Consider the following 27,963-nt stretch of genomic DNA (forward strand, 5'->3'; position numbering starts at 1 on the left):
AAGTGGGTCGGAGGCAGCGTGGCCATGTCCCCATGGTGGCAGCTTGGCCCACTAGGTAAGGGGCAGCGACTGCCTGTTCCTCCCTGGCCAGAGGCCTCACCCAGCCCAGGGCCACTGGGGCCTGGAGGGCGTGAAAGGCCTGATGGTGCCAGCCCCTCCCCGGCAAACCTGGAACCTCCTGCCCCCTCGGGTCTCTCTCTGGGGCTCGTGCAGCTCCAGCAGCAGGCTGAACCACAGGCGGGCAGCAAGAAGGTGGGGCTGAGGGCATGGCCCTGCTGGATGTGCTGGCTGGGTCCTCAGGCAGCTCTGAAACTTTGTTGCGGGGGGGGGGGTGGGTAGGGGCGGTCCCTGGCACTTTGGGGCAGCGGTCCCTTTAACCCAGAGTGCTGGTGCCCGACGTGATGGCCCTCAGAGTGCCCCCCACTGCCTACAGCCTCCCCAGCCCCAGGGAGCCGCTGTCTTGGCTGGCACCCCCTCCCCTGGGACTTGGGAGGCATGCAAGCTGCAGACAGGAGGTCAAGGGCACAGAGAAGGCGAGGGGGAGGCGCAGGTGGGCCCCCAGGTCGGGGAAGGGTTCGGGATGGAGCTCGGATCCCGTATCACACATTTCCAGATGTGCACCCCTGGGCGGCGCCTTGGCCTCACGGAGCGCCCCCCACCCCCACCCCCCTGGGGCCTCCAGGTGTGCAGCGCCATCCTGTTGCACACGGCAGGAGGCAGCTCTTCTGAAGTGCCAGGCAGGGGGTGTGGGCACTCGGGGGCAGCCTATGACGGGGCCAGCGAGCCAGCCTGGGCTTCACGAGGGGATGGCCGCCCACCCGATGCCCGCCCAGGACCCGCTTTGTTCCTGGCATGTGGGCTCCTGAGAGCGGACTCAGCTACGTGACCCTGTGTCCCCTTGTGTGTGTCATAGCTTTTGTGGCAGGTCGTGGTGGTCGCTGGGTCTGGTCCAGATGGTGGACGGTGGAATGGGCAGGTGGCCAGTCCTGTCAGGGGCCTCACTTGGCCCTCAGGCCCTAAGGCCATCGGGGAGGGTGGCAGAGGGCAGCTGGGCAGAATCTGCTTCTCGTCATGGGCTCTGGCCCTTGAATAGGGTCCCAGATTGGGTGTGTGACTGGGCCAGCCCCTGGGGGTTGCAGGCAGCCCTGGGGGTCTGAGCTCGGCCCCTAGTGGGCAGTTGGCGGGCAACAGGTGGTCTCCACACCCCCCTTGAGCACAAGGGAGTGGGGGTCAGGTGCGGTGAGTGTTGGGGCTGCCGCAGCACTCACCGGCACCCCTCTGTCTGTCCCTGCCGGCCGGCCGTCCATCTGCGCATCCAGTGGAGAGATGCATGAGTGCCATGCAGGCAGGGACGCAGATGGTGAAGCTCCGAGGCGGCTCCAAGGGCCTGATGCGCTTCTACTTCCTGGACGAGCACCGCTCCTGCATCCGCTGGCGGCCCTCACGCAAGAACGAGAAGGCCAAGAGTGAGTGGGGCACCCCGGCGGGGCAGGGACACCTCGAGAGCCGCCCTGGTGTCTCAGGGGCTCCAGGCCTGGTGCACAGGTTCAGCTGGCCTTGGAGTTCCACGGTGACCTCTGGGTGGAGAGGGGTCAAGGTCTCTTGCCCTTTGGGGCCCAGGCCCTGCTGCCCGCCTGGCAGAGCCCCCTGCGCCTCAGAGAGACCGAGCAGCCCCAGCGCCCAGCCACACGCCACGTGCTGGCCTGAGGGGCAGAAGGACCTTCAGTCTAGTTGGGGAAATAAGACCTCCCATAAGCACAGAGAGACCCTGGCTGGGCGCACTGAGGGCAGCACTTGTCCTGGCCCAGGCAGCTTGGGTGAGAAGCTGGCACGGGAGTGTGGAGGCTGCAGGCTGCCGGGAGTGAGGAGTGGTCCTGAGCAGGGAGCTTTGTGCAGAGGGCGGAAGGATAATGTCAATCTCTGAGGGCGCATGGCAGGGGACAGGGCTGGGGGTCCCGGGTCGGAAGGGACACATAAGAGTCCTCATGGGCTGGGAGGCAGGTGTGTACAGCCCTTCTTCTGGCTTTGCCAATGGGAGAGACCCAAGTTGCCAGGGCAGGGCTCAGCCCAGCAGTTGCCAAGGACACTGCTGGCCCTGGCCAGGGGCCCAGGAGGGAGCCATGCTGTGCCCCTCTGGGAGGGCATCCTGGAGGAGGGGCTGGGCTGCCCTCTGGGCCCAGGGAGGTGGGGGCCACGGTGAGCTGCCCAGACAGGAGGAGGCCCTGTGCCCAGTCCAGGGTGCCCACTCGGGCCAGGCACTGTTCCTGGCACTGGGCATCCTGTGAACTTGGCTGAGAAGCTAGCCTTCGAGTGTGGGGTGGGTGCCACCACGTGATGGTAGGACAGCCTCATGGAAACACAAGATGCAGACAGAGGGGCGTGGTGGTGGGGGCTCAGGGAGGCCCCTCTGGGGAAGGGGTGATGGGACAGAGACCTGATGGCTAGAATGGGGGGAGGGGAGACCAAGTTGGTGTTTAGAGCTGACTATGACTTTGGAGGGGATCCCAGGAGAGAGGGACGGGGACAGCTGTTCTCTGACTGTCAGCCCCCCTAGTCTGGACACCCAGAACCACCCTGCGCACACATGGAGAGCTGGGGAAGGCAGGCAGGGCAGGCTCCGTGGGCAGGTGGCCCTGCGTGCCTCAAGGAGCAGAGGGTAGAGGAGTGAGGACGCCCCTCACTACGTGACGGGGAAGCCCCCGTTATTGCCCTGGACACGACAGCACCCAGAGGGCCCACAGTCTGCAAGGGAGCAGGGGAAGATGGGCGCCAGTGGTGAGGCATGGGGGCCCGGCTGTGCAGAGCCCAGGGTGCCTGACTCCCCGAGCGGGTGCTGGCTACCTGTGCCTGTGTGTCTGTGAGGGGGCCCTGCCACGTGCATGGGAATGGACCCTAACCACGCCCTTCTGAGCTGACGTACTCACGGTCATTCAGCTTCTGAACGGTGTCTCCTTGAGGCCCAGGCGCCGTGGCTGGTAATGGAACCTGAGCTGGCGCCTGCCCAGCAGGACCCCCGCAGCACCCCCTGCCCCCCCCCTGGTACAGAGCTTATCACGGAGGTGGCCACAGGATCACAGCCGTGCCTGCCAGCAATTGCCGTCTCAGAAGGGGAGATGACCTGGCCGGAGCATGACGGGGTGGGATTAGCTTGTCTGGGTCGCCTCCCTCTGCAATCTCGGCTAGATGCAGAGGCCAGACACCCAGGTGGCTGAGTGGGGGGAGGCAGCCCTCTTCCCTCTTTGGGGAGGGTGCCTTTTTCACACGCAAAGGTAAGGGGAATGGACATCAGAGTCAGAAGCAGAGTGGCAGCGTGTTCACCAACCCTAGCACGTTTGCATTTTTTCCTTCTGTTACCCTGAGGGTCCCCAACCTCAGATGGCAGGGAATCCGGATGGGCAACAGCCTCGCCCGCTGCTCAGGGGCTTAGCTGTTGCTGTGGGTTCTCTGGGCTGGGGGGGGGCGCCTGGCCTGGGGAGGCTGTGACCGGTGCCGCCCCCCCCCCCCCCCGCAAGTCTCATCGACTCCATCCAGGAGGTGAGTGAGGGCCGGCAGTCCGAGATCTTCCAGCGCTACCCGGACAGCAGCTTCGACCCCAACTGCTGCTTTAGCATCTACCATGGCAGCCAGCGCCAGTCCCTGGACCTGGTCTCGCCCAGTGGAGACGAGGCACGCACCTGGGTCACCGGCCTGCGCTACCTCATGGCTGGCATCAGCGACGAGGACAGCCTGGCCCCGCCGCCAGCGTACCAGGGACCAATATCCTTGGGCACAGGGGTGACCCAGGGCCCCGGGAGGGAGGAGCTCTGTCCCTGACTGGGGCCACGCATTGGGCATGGGGAGAGGGAAGGGGCGCTTGGGCTGGGTGGCGTGGGCTTGCTGGCCTGCTGGACCCGTGGTGGCCCCTAACTCGGCCCAAGTGGCTGAAGCAGACGTTTGATGAGGCTGATAAGAATGGGGATGGCAGCCTGAGTGTCGGTGAGGTCCTGCAGCTGCTGCACAAGCTGAACGTCAACTTGCCCCGGCAGAGGGTGAAGCAGATGTTCAAGGTGAGGCGGGTAGGGTCCTGCGGGGGCTCAGGCCGGAGGACACAGCACCTGAGACAGGGCCTCCGTGGGGCCAAGGGTGTGTCCCAGAGAGGCCAGCCCTGCTGCGCTGCAGGGGGCCTGGGCAATGCCATTTGAGCTGCAGCACGTGGCAGCGGTCGCCGCCTGGCAGCCGCCCTGGCCTGGGAGGGGCGATTGAGTCGGAGGCCGCAGTTGCTGCCTCTTTGCAAGCTGTGCTGGGCACCATGCAGCAGCTTCCTGGGCCCCCCGGCTAGTGGGCTGGGCACTTGGGGTGACGTTGTGTCAGTGAGGAAGACCACCCAAAGGAGGCTGCACCCCTGGTCCCACCCCCCATAACTCCCCTGCCTTAATGGGCACACCAGCCCCGGGGTGGCCCCGGGGGGCCCCCCTGGACCTCTCACAGGCAGCAGCTCTGGCCACCCCGCCCTGCACAGCCTATCGGTCCCCAACCATCCTGGTGGTAGAAGTTATGAAAATACATCCTTCAGCTGAGCGGAGGCTTTATTGTCTGTAATTAGTTTCTCTCTTCCCAGAACCCCTGCTGCGTCAGCAGGTTCTAGTTCAGGCAGGGACAAGAAAGTGGGGACAAACAGGGGGCAGCCCCGGCCCTTACAACTGGAAAGAGGGTTCTAAGAGCCTGAACCGGGTCCTGCGCCTGAAAACGCACATGCACACGCAGGCACACACAGACATACCGTGTCAGCAGGTGCAGCATGCACCCACACATACATAGCCTGACAGTCTGCAAGGCGGGGCCCTTGGTGGTTCTGCCAGGTTCTCACGATAGACAGGTGGTTACGCTTGGCTGGAGTGAGGAGAGCGGACGGGCTCAGAGTGCGTGGATCTCTGTGTGACGAGGAAGGGCTGCTGGTGAGGACTGGGGGTCTCACGGGGCCCCTCCTGAAGGCCCCGGAGGGAACAGGGCCTGCCTGGGCAGTCAGGAGCTGGTGGACGGCTCAAGCCTTCAGCTCAGCCCCCCACCTGTTCCCTGCCTGCCCTGCCTCCAGGGGCAGCTCTGGGCTCAGCAGGCCCTTCCAGAATGGTGCGGCTGTGTCAGGGGCCACGGGCCAGGCTGGCTTACGATGAGGGGTCCAGGTGGGCATCTGGCAGTAGAAGAAGGGCCCCTCGTGGAGTGGGCCCCGAGTGCACACAGGCTCCTGGCCTGATGGCCCAGCACCAAGTCCTGGCTTAAAGATGTCCTATGTCGGGGGCTCTAGGAAGCCCACCCCCGCCTGCCCCTCCTGTAAGGGCGCTGGGCCTCTCAGGCCCCCTTTGGCACATGAGGGGCTCCCCTTGGACTGCCCAGGCCTGGCTGTGCCAGGCTTCCAGCAGACCACCCCAAGGAAGCCCTGAGCAGTGGGGTGGGACTCTGCAACCTGGCCGGGCAGGCAGGGTGGGCTCTGGACTCATTCTGGGGAGAAGTGAGTGGGGGGCTGCTGGCCTGGAGCCATGGAGGTGGCCTGTTTCCTGAGTGCCCGGAACTCCCTGCCCACGGGCATGACTGCAGGCGCTTGGAGCCCAGGGAGGGAGGCTGACCTCGGCCAGGCAGTGGCTGACAGCATCAACCTGGTTGTGCAGAAATGTCAGTATCGTCTCTGCCGCCTGGAATTGCCTGACCAGGGAGGCCTGTGTGGTGGGTTAATGTGGCCTGAACGTAGTGTCATTAGGTCTCAGACGACAGTGGGCGATGGGCGAGGCCCAGTGTGGCCCTCGGGCCTCACTGCCTACTGAGCTCGCTAGGCTGGCTCCCAGCCAGGTGCTGCCAGAGGTGTTCATGGGGCTGGGGGCTCGGCTCCGTCCTTTCAGGTCTCTTCATTTTCAGTCACTGCCGGGGGCAGCTGTTGGGCAGCAGATAGGCAGCCGCCCTGCTGTGCTGCCGGCACAGGCCCCTGGAGCCCAGGTTGCCCTGTGGGCCTGATGAGCAGGCACCTCTGCCCAGCTCCAGCCACGTCCCCTGGGAGGGCTACCTGCCTGGCTCTGTCCCAAAGGGGCCCTTCCACCTGCGCTGTGTCCTCTGGCCTGTCTGTCCTGCCAGCTCTTGGACGCAGGGCTGCCCTCAAACCCAGACACTCCAGGCCTTCGGCTGGCATCGGGTGTGCCCCAGTTCGTGGCTCTGAGCTGAGCTCCTCACCCCAAGCTGGCCCCGTCCCAGCCTTGGCACAGGCCCCCAGCATGGGCACTTGGGTCCTGGATTGAGACGCTGGGGCCCCACCGGGCACCCACCTCAGTGCCAAGCCACAGCACCAGGGGACAGCTGCAGCCAGGAGCACAGCTCCCAGCTTTCCCGGGGCCCTACCCTCACTAGGGACGGGGACATGAGGGTGGCTGTGGCCACGTGGCTCTGTGGTGACACTCCTGGTTCAGAGTGGGTCTCAGGGACCTGGCGTCCACCTCCTGCCGCCCCGACTGTGCCGCCATTTAAGGGGAGACCATCCAAATGGCCTGCAGGGAAGTGAGCGGCGCTGTCCTTGGTGCTGGCCCCTGTCCGTCCCTGCCTGGAGTCGCCCCCAACCAGGTCACACTCGTACCCCTTCACCTGCACCGCGCCAGGACAGCATCCGGCCTTGAGCAGCCCCTTCTAAGGGTGCAGTTCCTGCCCACCCCCAGAACCCCACGCCAAATAGTACGTCCGATTGCTGGTCTGCCCCTGGGCTTGGGTCCCTTGGGGCAGGGCAGTGCCGTGGCGCTTGGCGTCCCCAGGGTGTGACACTTCAGGAGATGCTCCCTGAGCCAGTGGGTTCACAGAGGAGCCCATGGTCTCGTGGGGTCCCCAATGGCTTTGCCTCTGCTTACTCCTGGGCGTGTTGTGGGAGCCCCTCGTCTGCTAAAGGAAGACAGTGGCTGAGAACAGGGTCCTCTCACATCCGCTGTGGAGACTGGACCCTCTTCTAACGATGGGCAGCCATTGTGATGGCCGGCTCACAGCCCAGGGTGGGCATTGACTCCAGGGTGGGCTGTTGGCCCCAGGGCGAGGTGACCGTGCCGGGTTAACCTTGAAAGGCTTGAACTAGGAGAGGGTGGGGTCAGATCTGTGTTAAAGGTTAAAGATCAGTGGTCCTGGTGGGAGAGTCACTGAGGGAACTCAGGAACTCAGGTGCTGCGAGGGGCCCGGGGAGCAATTGTGAGGTCGTGACATGGGCAGTGGATTTGCGGTTCGGGGGTGACTGAGGAGTGGGGGTGTGCCTGGAGGACCCCTCAAGGGTACAGCTCGGGGTGGCACGCAGAGGACTGAGACGCCTGGCATTGTAGGAAGCGGACACAGACGAGCGCCAGGGCACACTGGGCTTTGAGGAGTTCTGCACCTTCTACAAGATGATATCCACCCGCCGGGACCTGTACCTGCTCATGTTGACCTATAGTGACCACAAGGGCCCGCTGGCCGCCGCCGACCTCCAGCGCTTTCTGGAGGTGGAGCAGAAGGTGAGGTGTCCCCTGGGCACGGGGCCTGGCCCATGGGACCTCATCTCAGGCGCCCAGGGCTGTTGAGCCTGTTCACAGTGTGGCTGAGAGCTTGGGAAGGTGGGCACAGCCTGTCACTGGAGGTCCCCACGTCCACCTTGACTTCCTGGACCTGCTTCAGTTCCCATCACAGGTCACGCCAGCATGTTTCAGGGTGCGTCCCATGGGGACCGCCGAGTGGGTGGGAAAGCTGGCGGTTTCTCCTCTGAGAGGCACAACCTTGACCTCAGACACCCCGTTTCCAGAGGGGAGCCACACTTGACCATGGCACCGTGTTCAGCAGGACTAGGGTTCCACCGCTCACCTGTTCCAGCCACGTGGGTCTAGTTGGCTCGCACCCCGGAGCTCCGGGCCCGTGGCCTCCTGCACTCACCCATTTGTCCAGCAGATGCCCAGTGGGGCCTGCCCACCCATTTCCCTCGAACCCAACAGTCCTGTCCATCCTGAGAAGCTGAGTGATCCCTGGGCACTGCCCTGCTGACAGGCAGCCCAGTGTCCCGAGGTCAAGGGTGTGGAGGCCTTGTCTCAGGCCTGGGCAGTGGCCGGGTGCCGCCTGCTCTGGTGGGCACGAGCATGGAAGTCTGTGGTGGGGGAGGGGACGGCCAGCGTCCCCGGAGGAATGAGCACTCCCGTGGGGGGCTCAGGCAGCGGATGGCCCTGTCCTGAGGGCTGGCGGGGGGCAGCTGGTGAGGACTAGTTCCTGAGTCTGTACCTTCTTGGGACCTCACCAACCCATTTCTGGACAGAGAGCCAGTAGGGGCAAACCTTCTGGAACCAAACACCCAGGCCAGGAACTGCTGAGGGCCCTCCATACCCCCCCCCCCGTGTGCCTGCCCTCAGTCTCATGGTGATGGGTCACAGAGCTGCCCCTGGGCAGGACTGAGCCCGGGGGTTGCACAGCAGGAGCAGCTGCTGGATCCCGGCAGGGTGCACGTAGTGTTTGGCCGCCATCTCCCATCACTGCTGTCCCGGCTTGGTGCCCTGCCCTGCGCCACGAGGCTGCCCCAAACCCAGGGTGAGACTTAGGGAGCTGATTCTGGCAGTGCTCGGCCCCCCTTCTCACTGCTGGCACCGCTGGCGGGGGCTCTGTCCCTGTGGCTGCCCGTCTGCCTCCTCTCTCTGCTGCTGGAGGGAGCACTGGGTCTTGCCCAGGCAGGAGAGGCTGGCCCCAGCCTGGCTGGACCCCGCTGCCCTGGGCAACTCGCTCTCAGCCCGGCCACTGTGGGCAGCATTGGAATGAGGCTGTGGGTCCCCTGTCCCAGCTGCCTGTGTGCGTGGGAGCAGCGGGTGGGAATGTGGCCCGGCGGGGGGTGGGCAGAACCGACCTTTTGCTCCCTGACCTTTGCCCCAAGCCTTCCAGAGCTCTTCCGAACTCAGCCTGGGGCCCAAACTGTCCTCCAGGCAGGTGGTTTGAGCCTGGCCCCCTAGACTCTGGGCCTCCCAAGGTCCACAGCTGCTATGTGCTTGGACCCCATTTGTCCCCTTCCCCCTCTACCACCTGTATCCATCCCCCACATTCCCGGGGACTTCCGGGGAACCCCACTGGTGGGCCTGCCACTGAGAACTGGGGGATCCTGGCCTGGGCTGCACCGCGGGGCCCTGGGAGATCACGCAGCCTCCGTCTCAAGGGGCCACCGTGGGCTTGGCTGCAGTGGGCGGCTTTCCTGTGAAGGACTTGGCAGTGGGAGGGGCCAGGTGAAGAGGTGGCTCGCTGTGGCCCCCGCCTCGGGCCCCTCCAGGATGGGCTGTGGGTCCTGGCTGTCCTGCACCTTCTCACACATGGACCTTGTTCTATGCCAGGCCCACAGCTCTCAGGACCCTAACCTGGCAATGGGGGGTGGCCCCACTGATGAGGCCACACCTCCTCCCCTGCTTCAAGTGTCCTTAGAGCCAGCCCTTCCAGAGCCATGTGACCCACCTCTAGTCCACTGGCCACTGAGTCCCAAGTCCTGTGGCACTGGGAGTGGCGGGGGCAGGGGGCACATTGCAGGGCCCAGAGCCTCAGCCCCTCTGTGGTTAGCGTCCCAGGCGGGGCTGGAGGCCCTGGCTGTGGAGGGTGGGGAGCTGCCTGAGGCTGGTCGGGGCTGGTGACAGGCTGGCCTGGGCTCATGCCCCTTATCTGGCTAGATGACGGGTGTGACGCTCGAGAGCTGCCAGGACATCATCGAGCAGTTTGAGCCCTGCCCGGAAAACAGGAGTAAGGGGATGCTGGGCATTGATGGTGAGTGGGCGTCCTCAGAGGCCGGCGGGGTGCTGCCGGGCAGCGCGAGCAGGTCCCTCCGTGTTCTGCGTGGTACAGGGCCGGCTGGTCCTGAGATGGGCCCGGGGGTGGGGCAGGCCGGGCCGCACACGGGGCTGAGCCCTGCCCTTCAACATGCCCCCCGCCCCCCTCCCCCCGGCCCAGGCTTCACTAACTACACGCGGAGCCCCGCTGGCGACATCTTCAACCCGGAGCACCACAGCGTGCGTCAGGACATGACCCAGCCACTGAGCCACTACTTCATCACCTCGTCCCACAACACCTACCTCGCGGGAGACCAGCTCATGTCGCAGTCACGGGTGGACATGTACGCCTGGGTCCTGCAGGCTGGCTGCCGCTGCGTGGAGGGTGAGTGCTGGGGCTCCGGGACCTGGCCACCCCCTCATCCCAGGGCGTCTGGGCTGGCATCTCCTAGGTGGGGGGTGGCCCCAAGGAGCCCCCTGGGCAGCGTCTCTGCCCTGTGCCCAGGCAGCAGCTGGGGAAGGCCTCTCTGAATGTTAGTCACTGAACAGGAGGACCCCGTCCTTTGGGGTCCACGGGCTGTGGTTCTCTGGCGCTGGGGGCCGGCCCTTGGAGCTGACCGAGGTCTGCCTGCCCACAGTGGACTGCTGGGACGGGCCCGACGGGGAGCCCATCGTGCATCACGGCTACACTCTGACCTCCAAGATCCTCTTCAAAGACGTCATCGAAACTATCAACAAATATGCCTTCATCAAGAACGAGTGAGTGGTGGGGCCGGGGGGCAGGCAGGGGAGGGATGCAGGGGGGCGGCTCGAGGGGCCTTTCCCACCCTTCCCCCAGCCCTTTCTGCGGGCAATGGTTGGAGTGGCCGGGGGGCTGGTTTTGGGGTCTCGTGTTGAGGACGGGGGCAAGGCAGGAATGGAGCCCAGCTCCCTGGAGAAGGAGGGCAGTGGGCATCGGAGCCAACAGCGTGACAGGTGGGGCTGTGCAGGGCATTTGTGCAAGCAGCCCTTACCACACACACTTGGTGGCAATCCTGGTGTCAACTGCCCACAGCAGCGGTGGCTCTGGCACTCATTACCCCCAAGAAGCTACTGTGTCCAGACTCAATTTGCTGTCACTCAGTGGTGGATACACTGTTGAACAAAATGCAATTTTGTTTCCAGAAATAGAAGACTGCCTCCCTGAACCATTATGGTTACTGTCAAGTCTTGGCTACAGGAGGCTCGAGGCTCGCAGGCGAGGAGGGAGCTAATTAATGAAGGAGGGGAGGAAAAGCAAGATTGATTTAGGAACTAGATGTAGAGTGGCCCCTCCTGGAAGAGCTGGCTGTCTCAGCTGCAGGGAGGAAGTGAGGGTGAGCAGCCTCTGTAGGCGACCCGGCCCCTGGGGTGGCAGGTGAGGGGCAGGGCTGGGGCCCATGGCCCCAGCTGCCAAGGAGCCAGGTGCCCGCTGGGGTCTGCCAGGGCGCATGCGTCACAGCCGCATAGCCTGAGAAATGGGGCGACGAGTACCTTGGCCCGAGCCCTGCTTGCCCTCTCACCATCCCGGGAGTCGCCCCTCTCGTGTTCTGGTTCATGTCCTCTAGGTCCGAGTGACCCACATTTCCTGAAAGCATCATGTTGCCTTTTGGGAAAATCCAAGTAAAATGTGCATATGGTTAAAAACTATCAAATAACTGAAGAATTCACAGCAAAAGCCCCATGCTGCAGTACGCTGGCAATGCCGACCTTCCTCCGGATGGTGTGTGTTGGCTGTCTCCTCCTTTGTGGGGACCCCAGGGCCACCCACAGGGCAGGGTCTCCAATATCTAGGTCAGTGGGGTTACCTTTCTCACAGTGTTGCCATCGCTCCACGTTGCACCCCAGTTTAGTCCAGATCATTTATGAACCGTGACTGGCTGACTTGTTCGAACATTTCCTTTTGTTTTCCTGGAGTTTCTAATCGTCTTTGTTTTTCTTATTGAGGAAAGAAGTGCATGTCTCTTTTACCCATCCATGAGATCTGCCAGCTCCTGTCCCACCCACTGAATTGCTTTTCAAAGTCATTGATGGGCCTCCTTCCGAGTGGCTGGCAGCCCCATCTATCCTGGGCTCCTGGTGGAGACCCCTTCTCATTCGTGGTGTAGGTGACCTGGGCTCCTCCGTAGGTGGGGCCCAGCCCTCCGCTGGCCTCACCCTGCTCCTGCCACCTTGGGGCCACAGGTACCCGGTGATCCTGTCCATCGAGAACCACTGCAGCATCGTGCAGCAGAAGAAAATGGCCCAGTATTTGACTGACATCCTCGGGGACAAGCTGGACTTGTCATCAGTGAGCAGCGAGGATGCCACCACGCTGCCCTCTCCACAGATGCTCAAGGGCAAGATCCTGGTGAAGGTGAGTCCTGCCTGTCCTCCTGGGCCAGCTGGGCCGCGGCAGGGCCCTGCTCCTCTGCCTGGGGCTCCGTGCCGTTGGTGGCAGATTTGAGGGCCCTGACCTGGCCTCAGTCTCTCTGTGGTGGCCACTCAATTGGGGGACCTCCACACGCACACCCCGGCATTTCCCTCCCATGCTGCTACAGCAAGGAGGTGTGGGGCTGGCCTGAGACATGATGAGCCCGAGAAAGGCCCCTTCCTCTGCCACTGTGCAGCCCATGGGTATGGCCGCCCGCCTTCCCGCAGGGCCCCTCCCAAGGTCTCCCTCCCCCAGGGCAAGAAGCTCCCAGCCAACATCAGTGCAGACGCAGAGGAAGGGGAGGTGTCGGACGAGGACAGCGCGGATGAGATGGATGAGGATTGCAAGCTGCTCAATGGGGATGTGAGTGGGAACTGAGGGAGGGGACCAGGAAGGTGACCCGGCAGTTTGCTGTGCCTCCGGGTGGCTGGGCACACACTCAGCCTGATGCCACTGGGCGCCCCACCCCGCAGCACCCCCACAGGACACGAACCCTGAGTTCCCAGCCAGTGGGCTGACCCTCTGGTGGAACGGGCTGCGCACGGACCGGTGACCTATCTTGGCTTCCACTTCTGAGCCAACTCTTGGGTCGCTGTTTGCTCAGCCTGCCCACTCCTCTGGCTCCCTCAGCAAGAGGGGGCAGCGCTGGGGGAAGGGGCCCTCCCTGGGTCCCACATGTGCGCCTGCCTGGGCTCTGGCCCGGGATACCCCCTTTCCTGGCCTCTCTCCGGCCAGCCCCAGCTCCCCCCTGGGTGGCCAGCGGTCCTGCCTGGCCATCGCGTCAAGCCCACCACCAGCCCCCCTCCAATTGCTGCCAACCCAGAGCCAGCCTTGCCTGCTGGGAGTCCCAGGCCGTCACCTCCCCGGTGCTGTCCTCGCGTCATTGCAGCTTTGTCATTCTGCTCACAGAGTGCTGGGGCTCCGAGGGCTGCGCGGGGCTGAAGGAGCCAGGGAGGGCTTCCGCGGTGGGGCTCGGGCCTCTGTAATTACTGTCTTCTGTCTTCTGGGCCCCCTCGGAACTGTGGATCCTTGGAGGCAGGGAAGTCATCATCTCTCCCCTGGGGCCGTCTGATGGGAAGATAATTGCGCAGCATCTTCCTACCTCGCTGGCTAATTGTTTAGAAAGTCCTGAGACAGCGGAATTCTCCCGCTTTGGGTGTGCCTGTGCTGTGCCCTGGGCCTGGGCCCGAGGTGACGGTAACCGAGGGCAGTGCGCTCAGCCTCGTCACTTCACTGGAGCCCAGGGCACTCAGATGCCCAGTGCCCAGGCCCTGCCCTCGCAGGGTCCAGGTCATTAGGGCCGTCCTGGGGGCTGCCCCAGGCAGGGAGGGCACCTGGAGGCTACGCTGACCAGCCTCTGGCCACGGACAGACAGTCTGTCCTCACCCCCTGCGGGGATCCCCCGACCTGAGCCTCTGAGCGAGTGGCTCTCGGGGGGTAAGGTGGCCGCTGGGTGCACTGGCCTCATCCCTGGGGCCAGGCGGGCAGTTAGCTGGGTCCCCAGGGGCAGCGTCCTGCAGCTGAAGGAGGCAGCATGAAATCAGCATTCGAACCTGGGTGCAGGCCTGCTCACGCTGTCTGTTGGCAGCCCTGGGGCTAACTCATGCTGGCAGTGCACCCCGGGGGTGGATAGGGTGGGTGCAAGGACAAGTGCTGTGATGTGACCTGAGAGTGCAGCCGGCACCGGTGTGAGAGGCTGAGATGGCCGGCTCCATCTGGGGCAGGGCTGGCCCAGCTCCCAGCAGGCCCTGTGGCCCTGCCTGAGACCCTGGGGTTTGTCATTGCTGCTGCTGGCGACTGATGCCAGGCCTGGCTGGCCGGCTGTTGCAGGCCTCCACCAATCGGAAGCACGTGGAAAACATCGCCAAGAGGAAACTGGATTCCCTAATCAAGGAGTCGAAGATTCGAGACTGCGAGGATGGAAACGACTTCACCACGTCCACACTGGGGAGACCTGGGCACAAGGCTGGGGGCAGAACGGTGAGCGCCTGCGGACCATAGGTCAGCCTGCGGCCAGGGGAGGGGCCCGGAGCCTGCGACCTGTGCCCGGTCGCACACATACACCCGCCTGTGCAGATGCCCACACAAACCTGGGCACACCTGCACCTGGGCACACCTGCACCTGTGCACACCTGCATCCAAACCCATGCACACACAAACCTGTGCACACCTGCACACCTGCACGCTCACACACACACACACACTTGCACACCCAGCTGTACATATACCTGCAAACACACAAACTTGTCATACACTCATGCACCTGCACACATACCTGCACGCAGCTGCATGGCACCCACAGCCTTCATTGTATCATGGGTGATGGTGATTTGCCCTCTGTGTGTGTGTGTGTCTGCACTGGTGTGGCTGGCAATCATGGCCTGTCCCCTTGAGGCTTGGGGCCTGCCCCCACCACCAGCTGCAGCTCTCTGTGGAAGGGGATTTGAGCACTGCCTGGGGGCTGGAGGCAGGGCCCCTACTGAGGGGCCTCCTGAGTGACATGGAGGGCACATGGGGTCTCACAGCCAAGCCAATCCTGGGGAGCTGCCCAGAGCCCCCCACAGCCTCGTGAAGAGCTCTGGGAAGTACCCCCGTGGATAGAATGGGGGCATGGGCCGTCAGGGCAGACATGAAGTGTCGGGGGTGCCAGGCTGGGTCAGCAAGGCTGAGCAATTGGGGTCCCTCCCCGAAGGGTCAGCAAACCAGGAAGGACAGGCCTGTCCCCAAGTGGCCCAAGCACTAGTGATGCCTCAGGGGCAGGTGGGGCACCGGTTGGCCCTGCAGACCCTGGTTTGCAGGTGACCAGGGCTCAGGTGGGTGGGATGGACGGCAGCGCCCTAGTTTTGGAGAGTCCTGCCCACCTTGTCAGAGCTCCTCACCATCCGAGCCCTGGGGGAGGTGGGAAGGAAGCTCCTCCCTGGCTGTGGTGAGGGGGCTGGGCCCCCCCACAGGTAATTTAGATGCTGATGTGTGTGCCCCACGCACAGGGTACAAGGTACAGCTGGCACTGTCGTACACTTGAGGAGCACTCCATGCTGGTGGCTCCCGCAGGTGCCTTGCTGACAAGTGGATGTTTATTTTCAGTCTCCAGACGTCTAGGTGGAGAAAACACAGAGCGCCTGAGGCTGCAGTGGGCGGGCGGGCGGTGTGCCCGGCGTGGCGCTCCCAGACAGGCAGAGTCGATGGGAAGTCCCTGCTTTCCCTCAGTCGGGCAACACCTGGGGGCACATAGGAGGGCAGCCTGGCCCTGGGATCTTGTGTCTCAGCAGCTGCCTGCTTGGGGCAGGGGTAGGGGCACGTTGGCACTCAGGGAAGGCTTCTTGGAGGAGGAGGTAGAAGAAGAGCTCAGGCTGAGCTGCTGGGGGAGGGGAGAGGGGTGGCGGAGCACCTAGGCCAGTGGGGTCACGGACTTGTCTCGGATGTGTCTGTCTGTCCCGTCTGCTGGAGGGCCGGAAGCCATGGACACCCCTGGGTCCCAGCGAGTGTCCCTGTGGGAAAGGGCAGGTGCAAGGGTGCACCAGGAGTGGCTCTCTGGAGGGGAAGAAGCGGATGGACAAGGAAGGGGATCCCCTGTGTGCTGGGCACAACTCCCAAGGACAGGCCTGGCTCTCTGCGGGGGCCCCAGTCTCCAGCATGGCTGGCACCGGACCTTCTCGGTCACGAGGGGCCTGCTGGCCCTGGCCCTATAGACTGTGCCTGTGGACGCTCCTGCGTCTGCCATCCAGGCCGCCTGGCCCTGCTGAGCTCTCTGCGAGCACTGGGCTGTGTCCCGGGGTTGGAGGGGCCAGTGTGGGTTCTCCACTGCCCACAGCCCTGCAAGGCCGGTACTGTCCCCTCTGCAAAGTTCAGGGTGTGGGGGTGACAGCAGATTCTGGTGACTTCTCCAGGACACTGGGCTGGCATGCGCCTCTCCTGGGTTGGGCCCAGATTCCTAAGCGCTTGTGTATGGGTTTGGGATGATGTGTAAAGAGCTGCAAATGTGTTGGCTTCACCTGACTCCTAACACCGCAAACAGGGCTCCCAGGCTCTGCCAGCACGGTGGGTCCTCCGTAAACCGGGAGGGAACAGGCTGGTGCTGCCGGGATGGACAGACACATCCCTAAAGGCATTTGGGGCTCAGCCAGGCTGAGTGCCTGTGAGGCACCCCTCCTGACCCTCACGAGGGCAAAGGGCTGCTCCCCAGGGCGGGCGTGGGGGGTGGGGAAGGGAATGGCGGGGGGGGGGGCACAGGAGCCTCCAGACAGTGCCGGGTCCTGTCTCCTGATATGCTCCCTCCCTGAGGTGAGACCCAGTGGGCAGTGTCTAGGCTGATGAGATGGGGAGGGGGCAGGTATCCTGGCCCTGTGGCTGTCAGATGCCCACAGAGGGCTCTTTGGGGCACCTCCAGAGCATGGGGTCCCCTCCCCTCTGCCCACGGGGCAGACGCTGACCATCCTGCCCTCCCCCACCGGGCACAGTGGGCCTCCCATCCCCAGCTTGAGTTCCAGGCCACCTCTGCCAGCAGACTAAGTTCTCGCTTACCTCCTTCCTGCACGAGGGGCCGGTGGGCCAGGCTGGGGCGTGCTTGGGGTCTTGTATGCAGGGACGCCCACAGGGGTGCCTGTGCAGAGAGCACATGGGTGCACTCGGGGCACGTGTGGGCGTAAGCGCAGCACGACAGTCTCTGGCTGAAGCCGCTTTAATGTGGACCCTTGGCCACAAGTGCATGGCTCCTGAGAGCCTGACAGAGCCAGCCCCACCCTGGGTGGGGACAGGTCATGGGGTGGGGGTCTTGCACATCCTGAGCAGAGCTGGGCAGGTTTTGGGGACATCTGTGAAGGTGGCTGGGGCCGGTGGTGGCTGCAGCGGGCTCGGGGACCCTGGCACAGGTTCCTGACAGCTCCAGGCATGTGAATGAGCTTCAAGAGGGTGAGAGGTTTGTGCCTCGGCCCCAGAGGGAAATGGCCTACAGTGCTGCCAGCAGCCGGCCGGGTGGCCCCTCGAGCCCTGGCCGTGCATGTTCTGTACACGTGGAAGGCTCAGTCCTGTGTGGTCGGGAATTCACCGCAGCCCGAGGGTGAACTGGAAACAGCCCACCGCTGTAGGAAGCACAGCCGTGTTATCTGTCTAATTAGGTAATACCTTTGCCGCTGCAAGAAACAGGCCAGCACCTCAGAGCTGCAGGGTTCGCGTAAAAGGGTTACATAAGTGGGCTTGGCTGGGGAATATTCCAGACACACAAGCAGCGGTGACTATGCCGTCGCCATCAGTGGGGAAAAAACCCAGAACTGGGAACCTAACTGAGTTTAAAGCAGCACATGTCAAGTTGCTGACGCAGGCCAGGGCTTTCCACCAGGGCCCTCCCTGTGCTTCTAGGGCCTCTACTGCCCCGTGGGCCCAGGCAGGCTGGGGAACGTGCCTCCCTCCCACGGGGCCTGGGGCAGCCAGCCCACCCGGCCCGCTCTGGCTCCCCTCTTCCAGGAAAGCCACCTGGAGCACCTGCCTTCCCCCCCATGTGACGCTGGGCTCACCCTGTCCCCTCTGTCTGTCCTGCCACTCAGGCTGAGGAGCACGTGGAGCCTGGGGAGGACGCTGGGGCCAGCAGACGGAGCAACAGAGTCCTCGTGGGCAGCTTCTCCAAGCGCAAGGTCCTGCCTGCCCCCACCTGCCCCACTGTCCCTGTGCCAGCCAGAGTGGGGGTTCTCCTCAAGCCCTCAGAACCCCCTTCAAGTTCCTGGCTGCGTCGTCCAGCTGCAGGTGCTGGGGTCTGAGCCCTGGCTGGGGCTGGATGGAACAGGTGCCTCAGTGACCCTCCCTGACCCACACTGGCCAGTGCCTGGAACTCAGGTCACCTGGGGCCTAGCTGAACAGGGCCCTGCAGAGGACAGGGCAGGGCCGGCCGGGCAGTGTGGGTGCCAGGCCCCCAGGACTGCAGGCCCACCTCCTGCACCCTCCCGGCCTCTGCAGGTGGCCTGGCTGCACCTGTGGCTCCACAGGTCCTGACACTGTCCTCCTTCCACACAGAAAAAGAGCAGCAAGCTGAAGAAGGTGGCCAGTGTCGAAGAGGAGGGCGAAGTCCTGGACTCGCAGGGCAGCCAGTGCCGGGGGTCAGTGCCTGCCCCACAGTGGACAGTGGCAGTGGGAAGTGCTGGGGCCATCGTCCTGGCAACAGTGGTTGTCAGATGTGCAGGCCATGTGGTGGCTGGGGCAGGACTGGGGCAGGCGGGGACACCTGGGCAGAGGGCCGCCTGGCCATGGTGGGTCCCTGGGCTTGTTTCTGAAGCATCCGTCATGGTCAGAGAAGGGATCAGTGCCTGCCCCTCCCCCCAGCGTTACCTGTCAGTGTGTCTACTGAGTGTCCACTGCACGTCTCGGCATGTGAAACATAGGGGCCAAGTGGACACTGGGTGGGTGGTCTATGTGAATCAATGAGCCTGGCAGAACGTGGAGCACGCCTCTCGGACCAGGGCACCCAGGCTGGCCTGAGTGGGGACACGCACCGACCCTGGGTCCTGACCCTGCCCCCGCCCTTCCCGCAGGGCCACCCGCCAGAAGAAGACCATGCAGCTGTCACGGGCCCTGTCAGACCTGGTGAAGTACACCAAGTCTGTGGGCTCCCACGACGTGGACACGGAGGGTGAGGGGCGGCTGGGACTCCAGGGGGTTGGGGAGGGCCTGGCTGCGCCAGCAGCACCCCTGACGCCGGCTGCCTGCGACCACAGTGGCGTCCAGCTGGCAGGTGTCCTCCTTCAGCGAGACCAGGGCCCAGCAGATCCTGCAGCAGAAGCCGGTGCAGTACCTGCGCTTCAACCAGCACCAGCTGTCGCGCATCTACCCGTCCTCCTACCGAGTGGACTCCAGCAACTACAACCCGCAGCCCTTCTGGAATGCCGGCTGCCAGCTGGGTGGGTGCGCCAGCATGCCGTAGCAGGATGGCCAGGACTTCACAGCGCCAGGCCGGGTCTCTCCTGCGGTTTTGGGGACCTGCGTGGTGTCCTGCCAACTTCACCAGACTGGCACTGGGGTGGGACCCTCAGTCCCCGGGTTCGGGGGGACTTTCCGCTGGGACGCATGGCCCTGCCTGTGTGCAGCTGTGGGCCCCAGGGCCCCAGCTCGGGCGGCAGCCATGCAGGCTTGCGGGGAGGATGCAGGCCAGGCACTGACCGGGCCACCCGCGTCCTTGTGGGTAGTTGCCCTGAACTATCAGACGGAGGGGCGGATGCTGCAACTGAACCGGGCCAAGTTCAGCGCCAATGGCAACTGCGGCTACGTGCTCAAGCCCCCGTGCATGTGCCACGGTAAGGCCCTGGGGGCCTGGGGGCACGGGTGGGGCTGCACCAGGACCAGGGGCAGCCTCGGCAGGGCCACCGGGCGGATCACACTGGGACGCAGTGAAGGACCCCTTCTCTGCCAGGAATGTTCAGGGGGTGAGTTGGGGGGCCCCACCCACCGCCTGACCTGGTCTGCGGTCTGGGCCCATCCTCCGTAGGGGCCCTTCTCCTCCCCAGACAATTCTGTTTCCTCCCAGGTGTGCTGAAGGACTTGGATTCCTTCCCGCGTGATCCTAACCCTCCTCCCACCCTCTTGTCCACTCACCTCCTCGAGGTGGCACCTGCACAAGCCCGGCTGCCCTGTCACCAGGGAGCCCACCACCTGGCCCCACCCACCGTGCTCCTGGTCCCGGGACCCCCACGCACCGTTCTCCCAGGCACCTGCCCTCCCACCCAGAGGCAGGGTGGCCTTACACACGTGCTAAGCCCCATTGGGTCAGCCATGCAAGGGGACGAGCTGTGTCCTCACCACAGGGTGACACAAAGGCGACCAGCGTGCAGGCCTGGTGTCCCACGCTGAATGCTGCCTCCCCTTCCTCCTCCGGGGCTGGGGCTCCCGTCCAGCAAGTGGAGGTGGGGGCGTGCGGTGCAGGCGGGGGCCTTGCCCTGCCCTGCTCAGCCTCACTCCCCCCCCAGGCCTCTTCAACCCCAACTCCGAAGACCCCCTGCCGGGGCAGCTCAAGAAGCAGCTGGTGCTTCGGGTCATCAGCGGGCAGCAGCTCCCTAAGCCTCGGGACTCGATGCTGGGCGACCGAGGAGAGGTAGGCAGGCCTCCGGGCGAGGGCGAGGGCGTGGGCGCGAAGGAGGCCGTGCGCCCACCGGGCCCTGCTGCCACCCTGCCCTCTGCACAGATCATCGACCCCTTCGTGGAAGTGGAGGTCATCGGGCTCCCCGTGGACTGCCGCAAGGAGCAGACTCGTGTGGTGGACGACAATGGTGAGGGCATGTCCGCGGCTACTCCTGTGCCAGCCTGTGCGCCCCAGGGCTGCTTCACAGCTGCCACGCTGGCAATGCCAGTCTGACCGGGAACCAAAGGGAAGGGGGTCATGGCCACCAGGGTTACCTGGTGACCCAGGTAACCATCCAGGCTGTCCCCTCGGCTGGAAGCCCAGTGGCAGCCACCCAGCCCCCAGGCATTGTTCTCCTCGGCTGGGCAGCCAACCCAGGAGGAGATGCCAGGAGAGGGTATGGGCCCAGGTGGCCTCCAGGCTGGAGCTGGGCAGGAGGTGACACCGCCTCCTGGTGGCCTCCAGGATTCAACCCCATGTGGGAGGAGACGCTGGTGTTCATGGTGCACATGCCTGAGATTGCACTGGTGCGCTTCCTCGTCTGGGACCACGACCCCATCGGGCGAGACTTCATTGGCCAGAGGACACTGGCCTTCAGCAGCATGATGCCAGGTGGGCAGGGTGCCAGCGGAGTGGGGAAAGCAGAGCCCTGGGCCCATGTGCCCCACAGACCAGCATCCCCCGCACAGACCAGTGTCCCCTGCAGGCCAGCTGAGGGATCCAGGGCAGGGGGCGCTCAGCTTCCTCCTGTGCGTTGGCTTCTGCCATGGGTGGGCCTGGGGACACATTGGGAGCCGAGGGGGAGGGCTCAAAATCACAGGCATTTTGTGGACAGGGTGGGGGAAGGGAGCTCAGGCTGTGGAGCCATCCCCCCCCCAGGTCCCCAGGAAGAGGAAGAGGTCCCTGCAGGCCAGAGCTTTCCTGGCAGGCTTCCTGGAGGAGGCAGTGTCCCCAGGACTGGGCCCTGGGACCTTTGGGGGCGGGGGGGAGCCGTGACTCTGGCTATTCCAGGCTATCGGCACGTGTACCTGGAGGGGATGGAAGAGGCCTCCATCTTTGTCCACGTGGCCATCAGTGACATTAGTGGTAAGGTGAGTGCCACCCACAGGGCCACCGGCACCACCCCAGCGGTGACCCCCAGGGCCATGAGGCCTAGTGGTTACCTTACTGGGCCTGTTTCTCCCTCTGTGAAATGAGTGGTAGGGGCACCTGACCTCTGCGTCCCAGGGTGGCTGTGGGCACCAGCAGATGGACATCCTGAGTGCCCCCGGCTGCCCTCCTGTCTCTCTCCTCAGCTTCCCCCCTTCTATTTCTCAGGGTTCCCTGGTTCTCCGTCCCTCCTCCAAAGGCATCTGCCTAGCTTTGCCCACTACCCCCCATGGTGCCCCAGCATGTTTGCCATGGCCCTAAGACCAGTTTGGCTCCATTTTCCCAGCGTGTAGAGCCTAGGGATCCCTGTGCTGTGTCAGGCACACGCGGGTCCCGAGCAGGTCCCAGGACTAACCATCTCTCTCCTGCCACGCTCCACGGGCCGAGCCACCAGCCGGACTCGGGCCCCCAGACCTCCCAGCGCTCCGCCATCTGTCGTCCGTCCGTCTGTCCGTCCATCTGTCGTGTGTCTGCTGGTCTGCACGGGCTCCACGCCCGGCTGTCGGTGCCTCGCGTCTCTCACTCTGTCTCTTTGGTCTTGCAGTGGGCTTTCCTAGTCCCAAGTCCACCCTTAGAAGCACGGCCCTGGTAGGAGCTCACAGGTACCCCGGCGCCGGGCGGCTTTGCCCGCCTGCCCCACCCGCATGCTCGGGCCAGCCCATTAGCACCCATGACTCCTGGTATTAATGGCATTGTGGAGACTGTCAGCTCATGTGACATGGATCGTGACATGGTTCTGGGTCCCTCGGGCCATCCTCAGCCACAGAGCAGCATTTATGAAGCAGGTCCAGGACTTCGGCCGGCGCCGCGCGCCCTCCCGTCCTGCTCCCGTGTCTGGTCTTTAGCTGCAGGCTCTCCCTGCACCCCTTCCCCATGTGCCCCCTGACTCCATCTGTGCCCACAATGCCCAGTGCCGGGGGGCGGAGGAGGGGGGTCCCAGGGACCAGGAGCTCAGAGCTGGAATCCTGGACCTTCTTCTAAATGACTTTCCAGCCAACTTTGACCAATTGCTCTGCATTTGGGATCTTGAATCGGGAAGCTGATTCAAGTGCTGACCACTTCAACGCCTCTGCCCAGAAGTGGCCCCGTGTCATTGGGGATGGTGGCTGTTGTCAGGGTCTCTGCATGTGAGGACCCTTCCGGCCTCTGCACACTGGAGATGCAGCTGGCCTTGACCCAGGCACTTGCCAGCTGGTCCCAGGGACCCCTCAGCTGCCCTCCACAGGCAAGGAGGCTTCCAGGGACCTCCTGGGCCCGGCTGTCCAGGAAGGCCCTGGGCCAGCAGCGATTCAGGGGCACCAATCTGGCTTGGGCCCTGCCCTTGGGGTCTCCTGAACAGAGAACGGGGCGAGGCGGAAAAGACTGCCTGCAGGAGTCCAGAAAGGCCTCCTGGAAGAGGCAGTACCTCCAGGGGAGTGGGCCAGGCAGGGGCATGGCAGAGCAGACCGCTGGCCTGTACCAGGCTGTGCTTGCTTCCTCAGCCTGCAGTGCCGGGGGGCAGGGCGGACGTGAGCTGGGCGGTGCCTGCTTCCATCTGGTTCTCAGTTGTCTTCTCTTTACACCAGTACCGCCCTCTGGCACCACCTGCCAGAGTTGGGGGCGTGGGGCCTGTGATGGGGGCACGGTGTGGTGGCACAGGGTCCAGGTTCCAAGGTCTCTTCTGGGGAGAGCCCTGGGGACTTTGTCAGCCCTGAGACATGAAGACCCTCCAGCACTGCTCACGCCACCCGGTGCAGGCAGGATGCACTCCTGGTCAGTGCTGAGGCCACAGCAGTCACTGTCCCTGGTAGGGTGCCCTGGAGACCCTCCTCCCTACACACAGCCCTGAGTGGCCCAGGCCCAACGTGCCCGCTGGTGCCCTCAACTAGCTGGCCCCTCAGGTTGCAGCAGGCTCAGCGAGGCCACCGCCTGCCATAGTGCAGCTGCACTGGGCACGGCAGTCTCTGGGCGCCGGGCCTGGCTGCCGGCTATGTGGGCTCCTTCTCTTGCAGGTCAAGCAGGCGCTCGGCCTAAAAGGCCTGTTCCTCCGAGGCCCAAAGCCCGGCTCCCTGGACAGTCATGCTGCTGGGCGGCCCCCGCCCCGGCCCTCCGTTAGTCAGCGGCTCCTCAGGCGCACCGCCAGCGCCCCGATCAAGAGCCAGAAACCCGTTCGCAAGGCCCTCCCGGAGCTGGTCCTGGGCACGCAGGACACGGGCTCCGAAGGGGAGGCCCACGACGTGGCCCTCCCCAGCCCCGGCCTCACCCCAGCGGCCCCAGCCTGGGAGGAGCCCGGAGGCCACAGCCCCCGAGGTAAGGTGCCGGCGGACAGGAGCCCTTCGCAGGGGCGGCTCCCGTGTGCCCCCGAGGGCCCCGGGCCTGCCGGCATGGCCGCCGCCTGCATGAAGTGTGTGGTAGGTTCCTGCACCGGCGAGGACACTGAGGGCGTGTGGAGGGGGCGGCCGCCCAGCCCGGGGCTCCTGGGCAGGCGGGCGGCCATCAGACAGCAGCCCCGTGCTCAGATGGACTCGCTGGGGGCCCCCGGGTCTGCCCCGGGAAGAAGCAGAGGGGCCCCCAAGGGCCCCGGGGCCCGGCGGCTGGGTCCGAGCGGCAGTGGCTCCGTGTCTTCGGACTCCAGCAGCCCCGGCAGCCCTGAGGTGGCCCCCAGCTGGCCCGAGGGCACCCGCAGGCAGGCGGGGGCCCTGCAGAGGGACATGAATGCCTTGTTCGTCCAAAAGCTGGAGGAGATTAGGAGTAAATCCCCCATGTTCTCCACCGGTAAGACCAGGCGCTCCCCCATGTCCCCTGTGGCGTCCCCAGCCCTCAGCATGGCCTGGCCAGGCATCCTCGCTGCGCTTCTGCGTCCAGAACGGTCTCCCTGTGTGCTTGTCACCTACACTTTCCTTCGCTCTGCTGGCTTGCCCCTCGGCCCCCAGCTCCTGACTGACCCCCACCCGGGTCAGTCACCCTCGGAGGGGCCAGGGGAGTGAGAGCAGGCCTGACCCTGGAGCGTCCCACCGGGGAGGGGTGTATGGGGGGGACTGAAGCCAGGCCATGTTCCCTGAGGCCTGCAGCCCAGACTGGCCGCCAGAAACCGGCCCCGGTGCCCCTGCTAGACCTACCTCCCCAGCCTGGCCTGGATGCTCCTAACACCCTTCCTAGGACCCAGGGGTGGGGGGACAGCACCCAGCCCCATGCCGGCCTGCTTCCAGGGCTAGGCTACCAGTGTCCCGGCCCCTGGCCCTGCCCTGCAGTTCTCCAGGAAGTCAGCTGCGGCTGGTGGGTCACCGCTGGGCGGCCCCGATGCCCCCAGACTCCTGGACGGTGCTCGGAGCCTTGATGCTGGGGCCTCAGAGTTTGCAAAGTACCCGTCACCCTGGGGACTCATTTATGGCCTGACTTTCGCTGAGCAGCTGTGCTGCAGAAGCCCCAGCCCGGGCTGCTGACAGAGCCCAGACTGGAGGGGAGGGGTGAAGCTGAGCCTTCTTCTTCCTGCTCCGCTCCCTGCACCCCGTCCAGCCTGTTGTCTGTCTGTCCATCTGCCAGCCCCACCCCCATGCTGACCACCTGTTCTTTCTGTCCTCATGCTGCCTCCATAGTTAGGAACTGAGAACAGCCAAGTGCCAGGTAACGGGGCTGGCCCCCTCTGTGCCCTATGCTGCCCCCAACCCCAGGAAGACTCAGGCCTGTCCTGTTGGCCCCCGTGGGCCCCGTCTGTGGGCAGAGCAGCAGTGGAGCCCAAGGGCAGGGCACAGGGCACCTGTGTGCGCATGGAGGCCTGGCCACCGGGGGTCCTGTGGTCACGGGGGGCCACGGGGCACACCCTGACACACTCCACTCCCTCTCCCCCACAGATACCCGCCCCTTCTCCATGCAGAGGTCAGTGTCCTCCCTGTGCAGCCTGGAAACCATTGCTGAGGAGCCAGCTGTGGGCCCCGGGCCCCCACCTCCGCAGGCTGCCCTGCCCAGCCCCTCCCTGGGAGGGCCACAGTGCTCTGGAGGACCCGGCACCAAAGCCCTGAGCCCTCCAGGAGCCGCTCAGGGCACTTCCATGCCCCCCCCCCCCCCCCCCCCCCCCCCCCCCCCCCCCCCCCCCCCCCCCCCCCCCCCCCCCCCCCCTGCATGCAGGACCAGGAGCCACCATGGGGACACTGAACCAGCCCCCAACAGCAGGCAGAGGGCGTGCAATGGAGGGGAGCCCGGTGGGGCGTGCGATGAGGCCCCCAGCACCCAGACGGACAGCAGGGGTCACCCCCGAGCTCTGGGCCATCTGCCCATGGTGAGAAGGTCCAAGAATGAGGGGCAGGTGCCCTCAGAGCCCCTGGGTAGACGACGGTCCCTGGCCGGGCCCTCAGCTGCCATGTACTTGGACGCCACGGGCGGAGACAGACTGTGGCAGCGGCTGGAGCCAGGCAGCCACGGTGACAGTGTGTCCTCATCCTCTAGCCTGTCATCCAGTGACACAGTCATTGACCTCTCGCTGCCGGGCCTGGGCCTGGGGCTGGGTCATGAGAGCCTCTCGGGGACCCCGGCTGGATGCCTGCCCCTGAGGCCCTACTCAGCCTCCGTGACCAAGAGCAAATCTAACCCCAACCTGCAGGCTGCAGGGCAGTTACCTGCAGCCCCTGACGAGCTTCGGCCCCGCCCCCTGGCCCCTAGGCCACCCTGGGGCTTTCTCCCGCTGGCAGGACTCCAGGACTGCCCCATGGCCACCAAGTCCAAGAGCCTGGGGGACCTGACTGCTGAGGACTTCGCCCCCCGAGTTGAGAGCCTGGGCAGACGCCTGGGCCGCAGCCTGGGCACGGCTGGGGAGGGGCCGGTGGGGCAGTGTCCTCGGCGGGACCCCCTGACGGAGCAGCTGCGGTGGCTCACGGGCTTCCAGCAGGCCGGAGACATCATGTCACCCACCAGCCTGGGCCCCGCCGGGGAGTGGGCGGCAGGGGGCACAGGATTTCTGCGGCGTTCCTCCTCCCGCAGCCAGAGCCGTGTGCGTGCCATTGCCAGCCGGGCCCGGCAGGCCCAGCAGCGGCAGCAGCAGCAGCGCCTGCAGGACCCCAGGGGACCCCCCGAAGAGGAGCGGGGCACCCCTGAAGGCGCCTGTTCCCTGGGCCAGGAAGGTTTTGGGGATGCGCCGGCCCCTTCAAAGAGTGCCGCCGGCCTCCTGCTCAGACTCTGACCGAGCCCCCGAGGTGGGCTTTAGCCACGCAGCGGCTGGCGGGGTCCAGTGTTTGCTCAGGACACGGAGCATGCTCGTCCCCAAAGCTGTGGGCCCTGTGGCGTCCCTGCCCCTTCTCCTGGGGAGGAAGGGAGCCCGCCCCCGGGGCTGGGCAGTGTTCACAGTGTTTGAAGATATATACATAGAGATATTTAAATTTTTACAGACAAAGCTTCTACATTTAAATGGTGCCGAGTCCTTTCCCATGTTCCCCTGGTCCTTAGCCAGGTGGGTCTGTGGGCACGTCTGCTGGCCCTGCCACGTGCCCCGAGCCACCCCAGCTGTGTTTGGCTTCCTCTGCTCTGTACGGGACTTTTTAGACTCTGTAATGTCCTGAACATTCCAATAAACACGTTTAGGCTTGCTCCACGTGGGGCTGCCCCCCAGGCTCCCCGCCTGCTCGTCACCTCTGTGGCTTCGTACTATGAGTTTCCAGTCTGTGCGAGGCTCAGAGGAAGTGCCCTGACCTCTGCTCAGGGAGGGCTCCCCAAGTGGGGCCACAAACCCGGCGCATACACCCCTTGCCTGGAATCCCCTCTTGGGGGCAGAACTTGGCCCACTCACTGCCCCACCCCAAAGTCTCAACACAACTCCAGGACTGCTCACTCCTTCCCCAGAGGAACTGCGGTGCTGGCCGGGCCACTAGGGGTCTGAGCCAGGGCCTGTCCTCTGCACGCTCCCTCAGACCTCTGCAGTGGACAGTGTCCTCGGTGCCAGAGGCCATGGGCTCAGAGCAGCTCGGGTGCCATCAGCAGGAGAAGCCCGCCACCTCGGGCAGAGGCCCACACAGGAAGGCGGGGTGCTCTGGGGTGTCCTCCCTCTCGGTGGCCCTCCATAGGCCGCAGGGACCTGCGTCAGAGACCGGCCCAAACTCAGCAAAGGCCTGGGCGAGGGGTGTCCGCTGGCCCCACTCATCTCCCAGGACCCACCAGGCCCCTGGCAAGCCCTCCTCCCTCCTCAGGTCTGGGAGCATCTGTGTCAGGGGAGCCATGGCCCAACTCCATCAGAAGGGACACCAAGGCTGGGCCTTTCCGGGCTCCTAGTCTCAGGTGTGGTGAAGGGGTGGGGGGTGGGGTGCTGACTGCCAGGCAGGGGGCAGGGAGGTACCTCAGCCTGGGGAAGTCTGAGCATCGAGTTGGGTGCCTTATCCTGAGATATGGGGTTCAGCTCTGGAGAAAGCTACACACTGGGCAGGTCTGGCCTGGGACTTCTGGCTGGCTGTGCCCTCTGCTGCCCCCTGGTGGCCACCTGAGGGGGCCAGTCCCTGGATCTGCCGCCAGAGCGGCCGCCTTGGGGTTGCCTTGGGGTCCGGTGGGTGTGGGAGCCGCTTGCAGGCAGGGCTGGGGGT

General features: G+C 64.9%; 1 protein-coding gene across 1 annotated transcript; it reads left to right on the forward strand.

Annotated features, from left to right (window-relative positions):
- The first annotated feature begins 1,327 nt into the window (after positions 1-1,327).
- PLCH2 (phospholipase C eta 2) lies at positions 1,328-27,014 on the forward strand. The gene is given in 23 exon segments (XM_033115400.1): positions 1,328-1,470; positions 3,513-3,732; positions 3,734-3,756; positions 3,917-4,046; positions 7,314-7,484; positions 9,651-9,744; positions 9,928-10,131; positions 10,385-10,505; positions 11,949-12,120; positions 12,433-12,540; positions 14,008-14,157; positions 17,718-17,804; positions 18,181-18,263; positions 18,696-18,793; positions 18,879-19,061; positions 19,347-19,454; positions 20,124-20,248; positions 20,339-20,423; positions 20,741-20,887; positions 21,287-21,366; positions 23,416-23,713; positions 25,255-25,426; positions 25,541-27,014. Coding segments are annotated over 23 exon segments (4,035 nt in total). The 5' UTR covers positions 1,328-1,330; the 3' UTR covers positions 26,577-27,014.
- The last annotated feature ends 949 nt before the right edge of the window (positions 27,015-27,963 follow it).

This window comes from Rhinolophus ferrumequinum, chromosome 9, assembly GCF_004115265.2.
Source record: "Rhinolophus ferrumequinum isolate MPI-CBG mRhiFer1 chromosome 9, mRhiFer1_v1.p, whole genome shotgun sequence".
Classification (NCBI taxonomy): Eukaryota; Metazoa; Chordata; class Mammalia; order Chiroptera; family Rhinolophidae; genus Rhinolophus; species Rhinolophus ferrumequinum.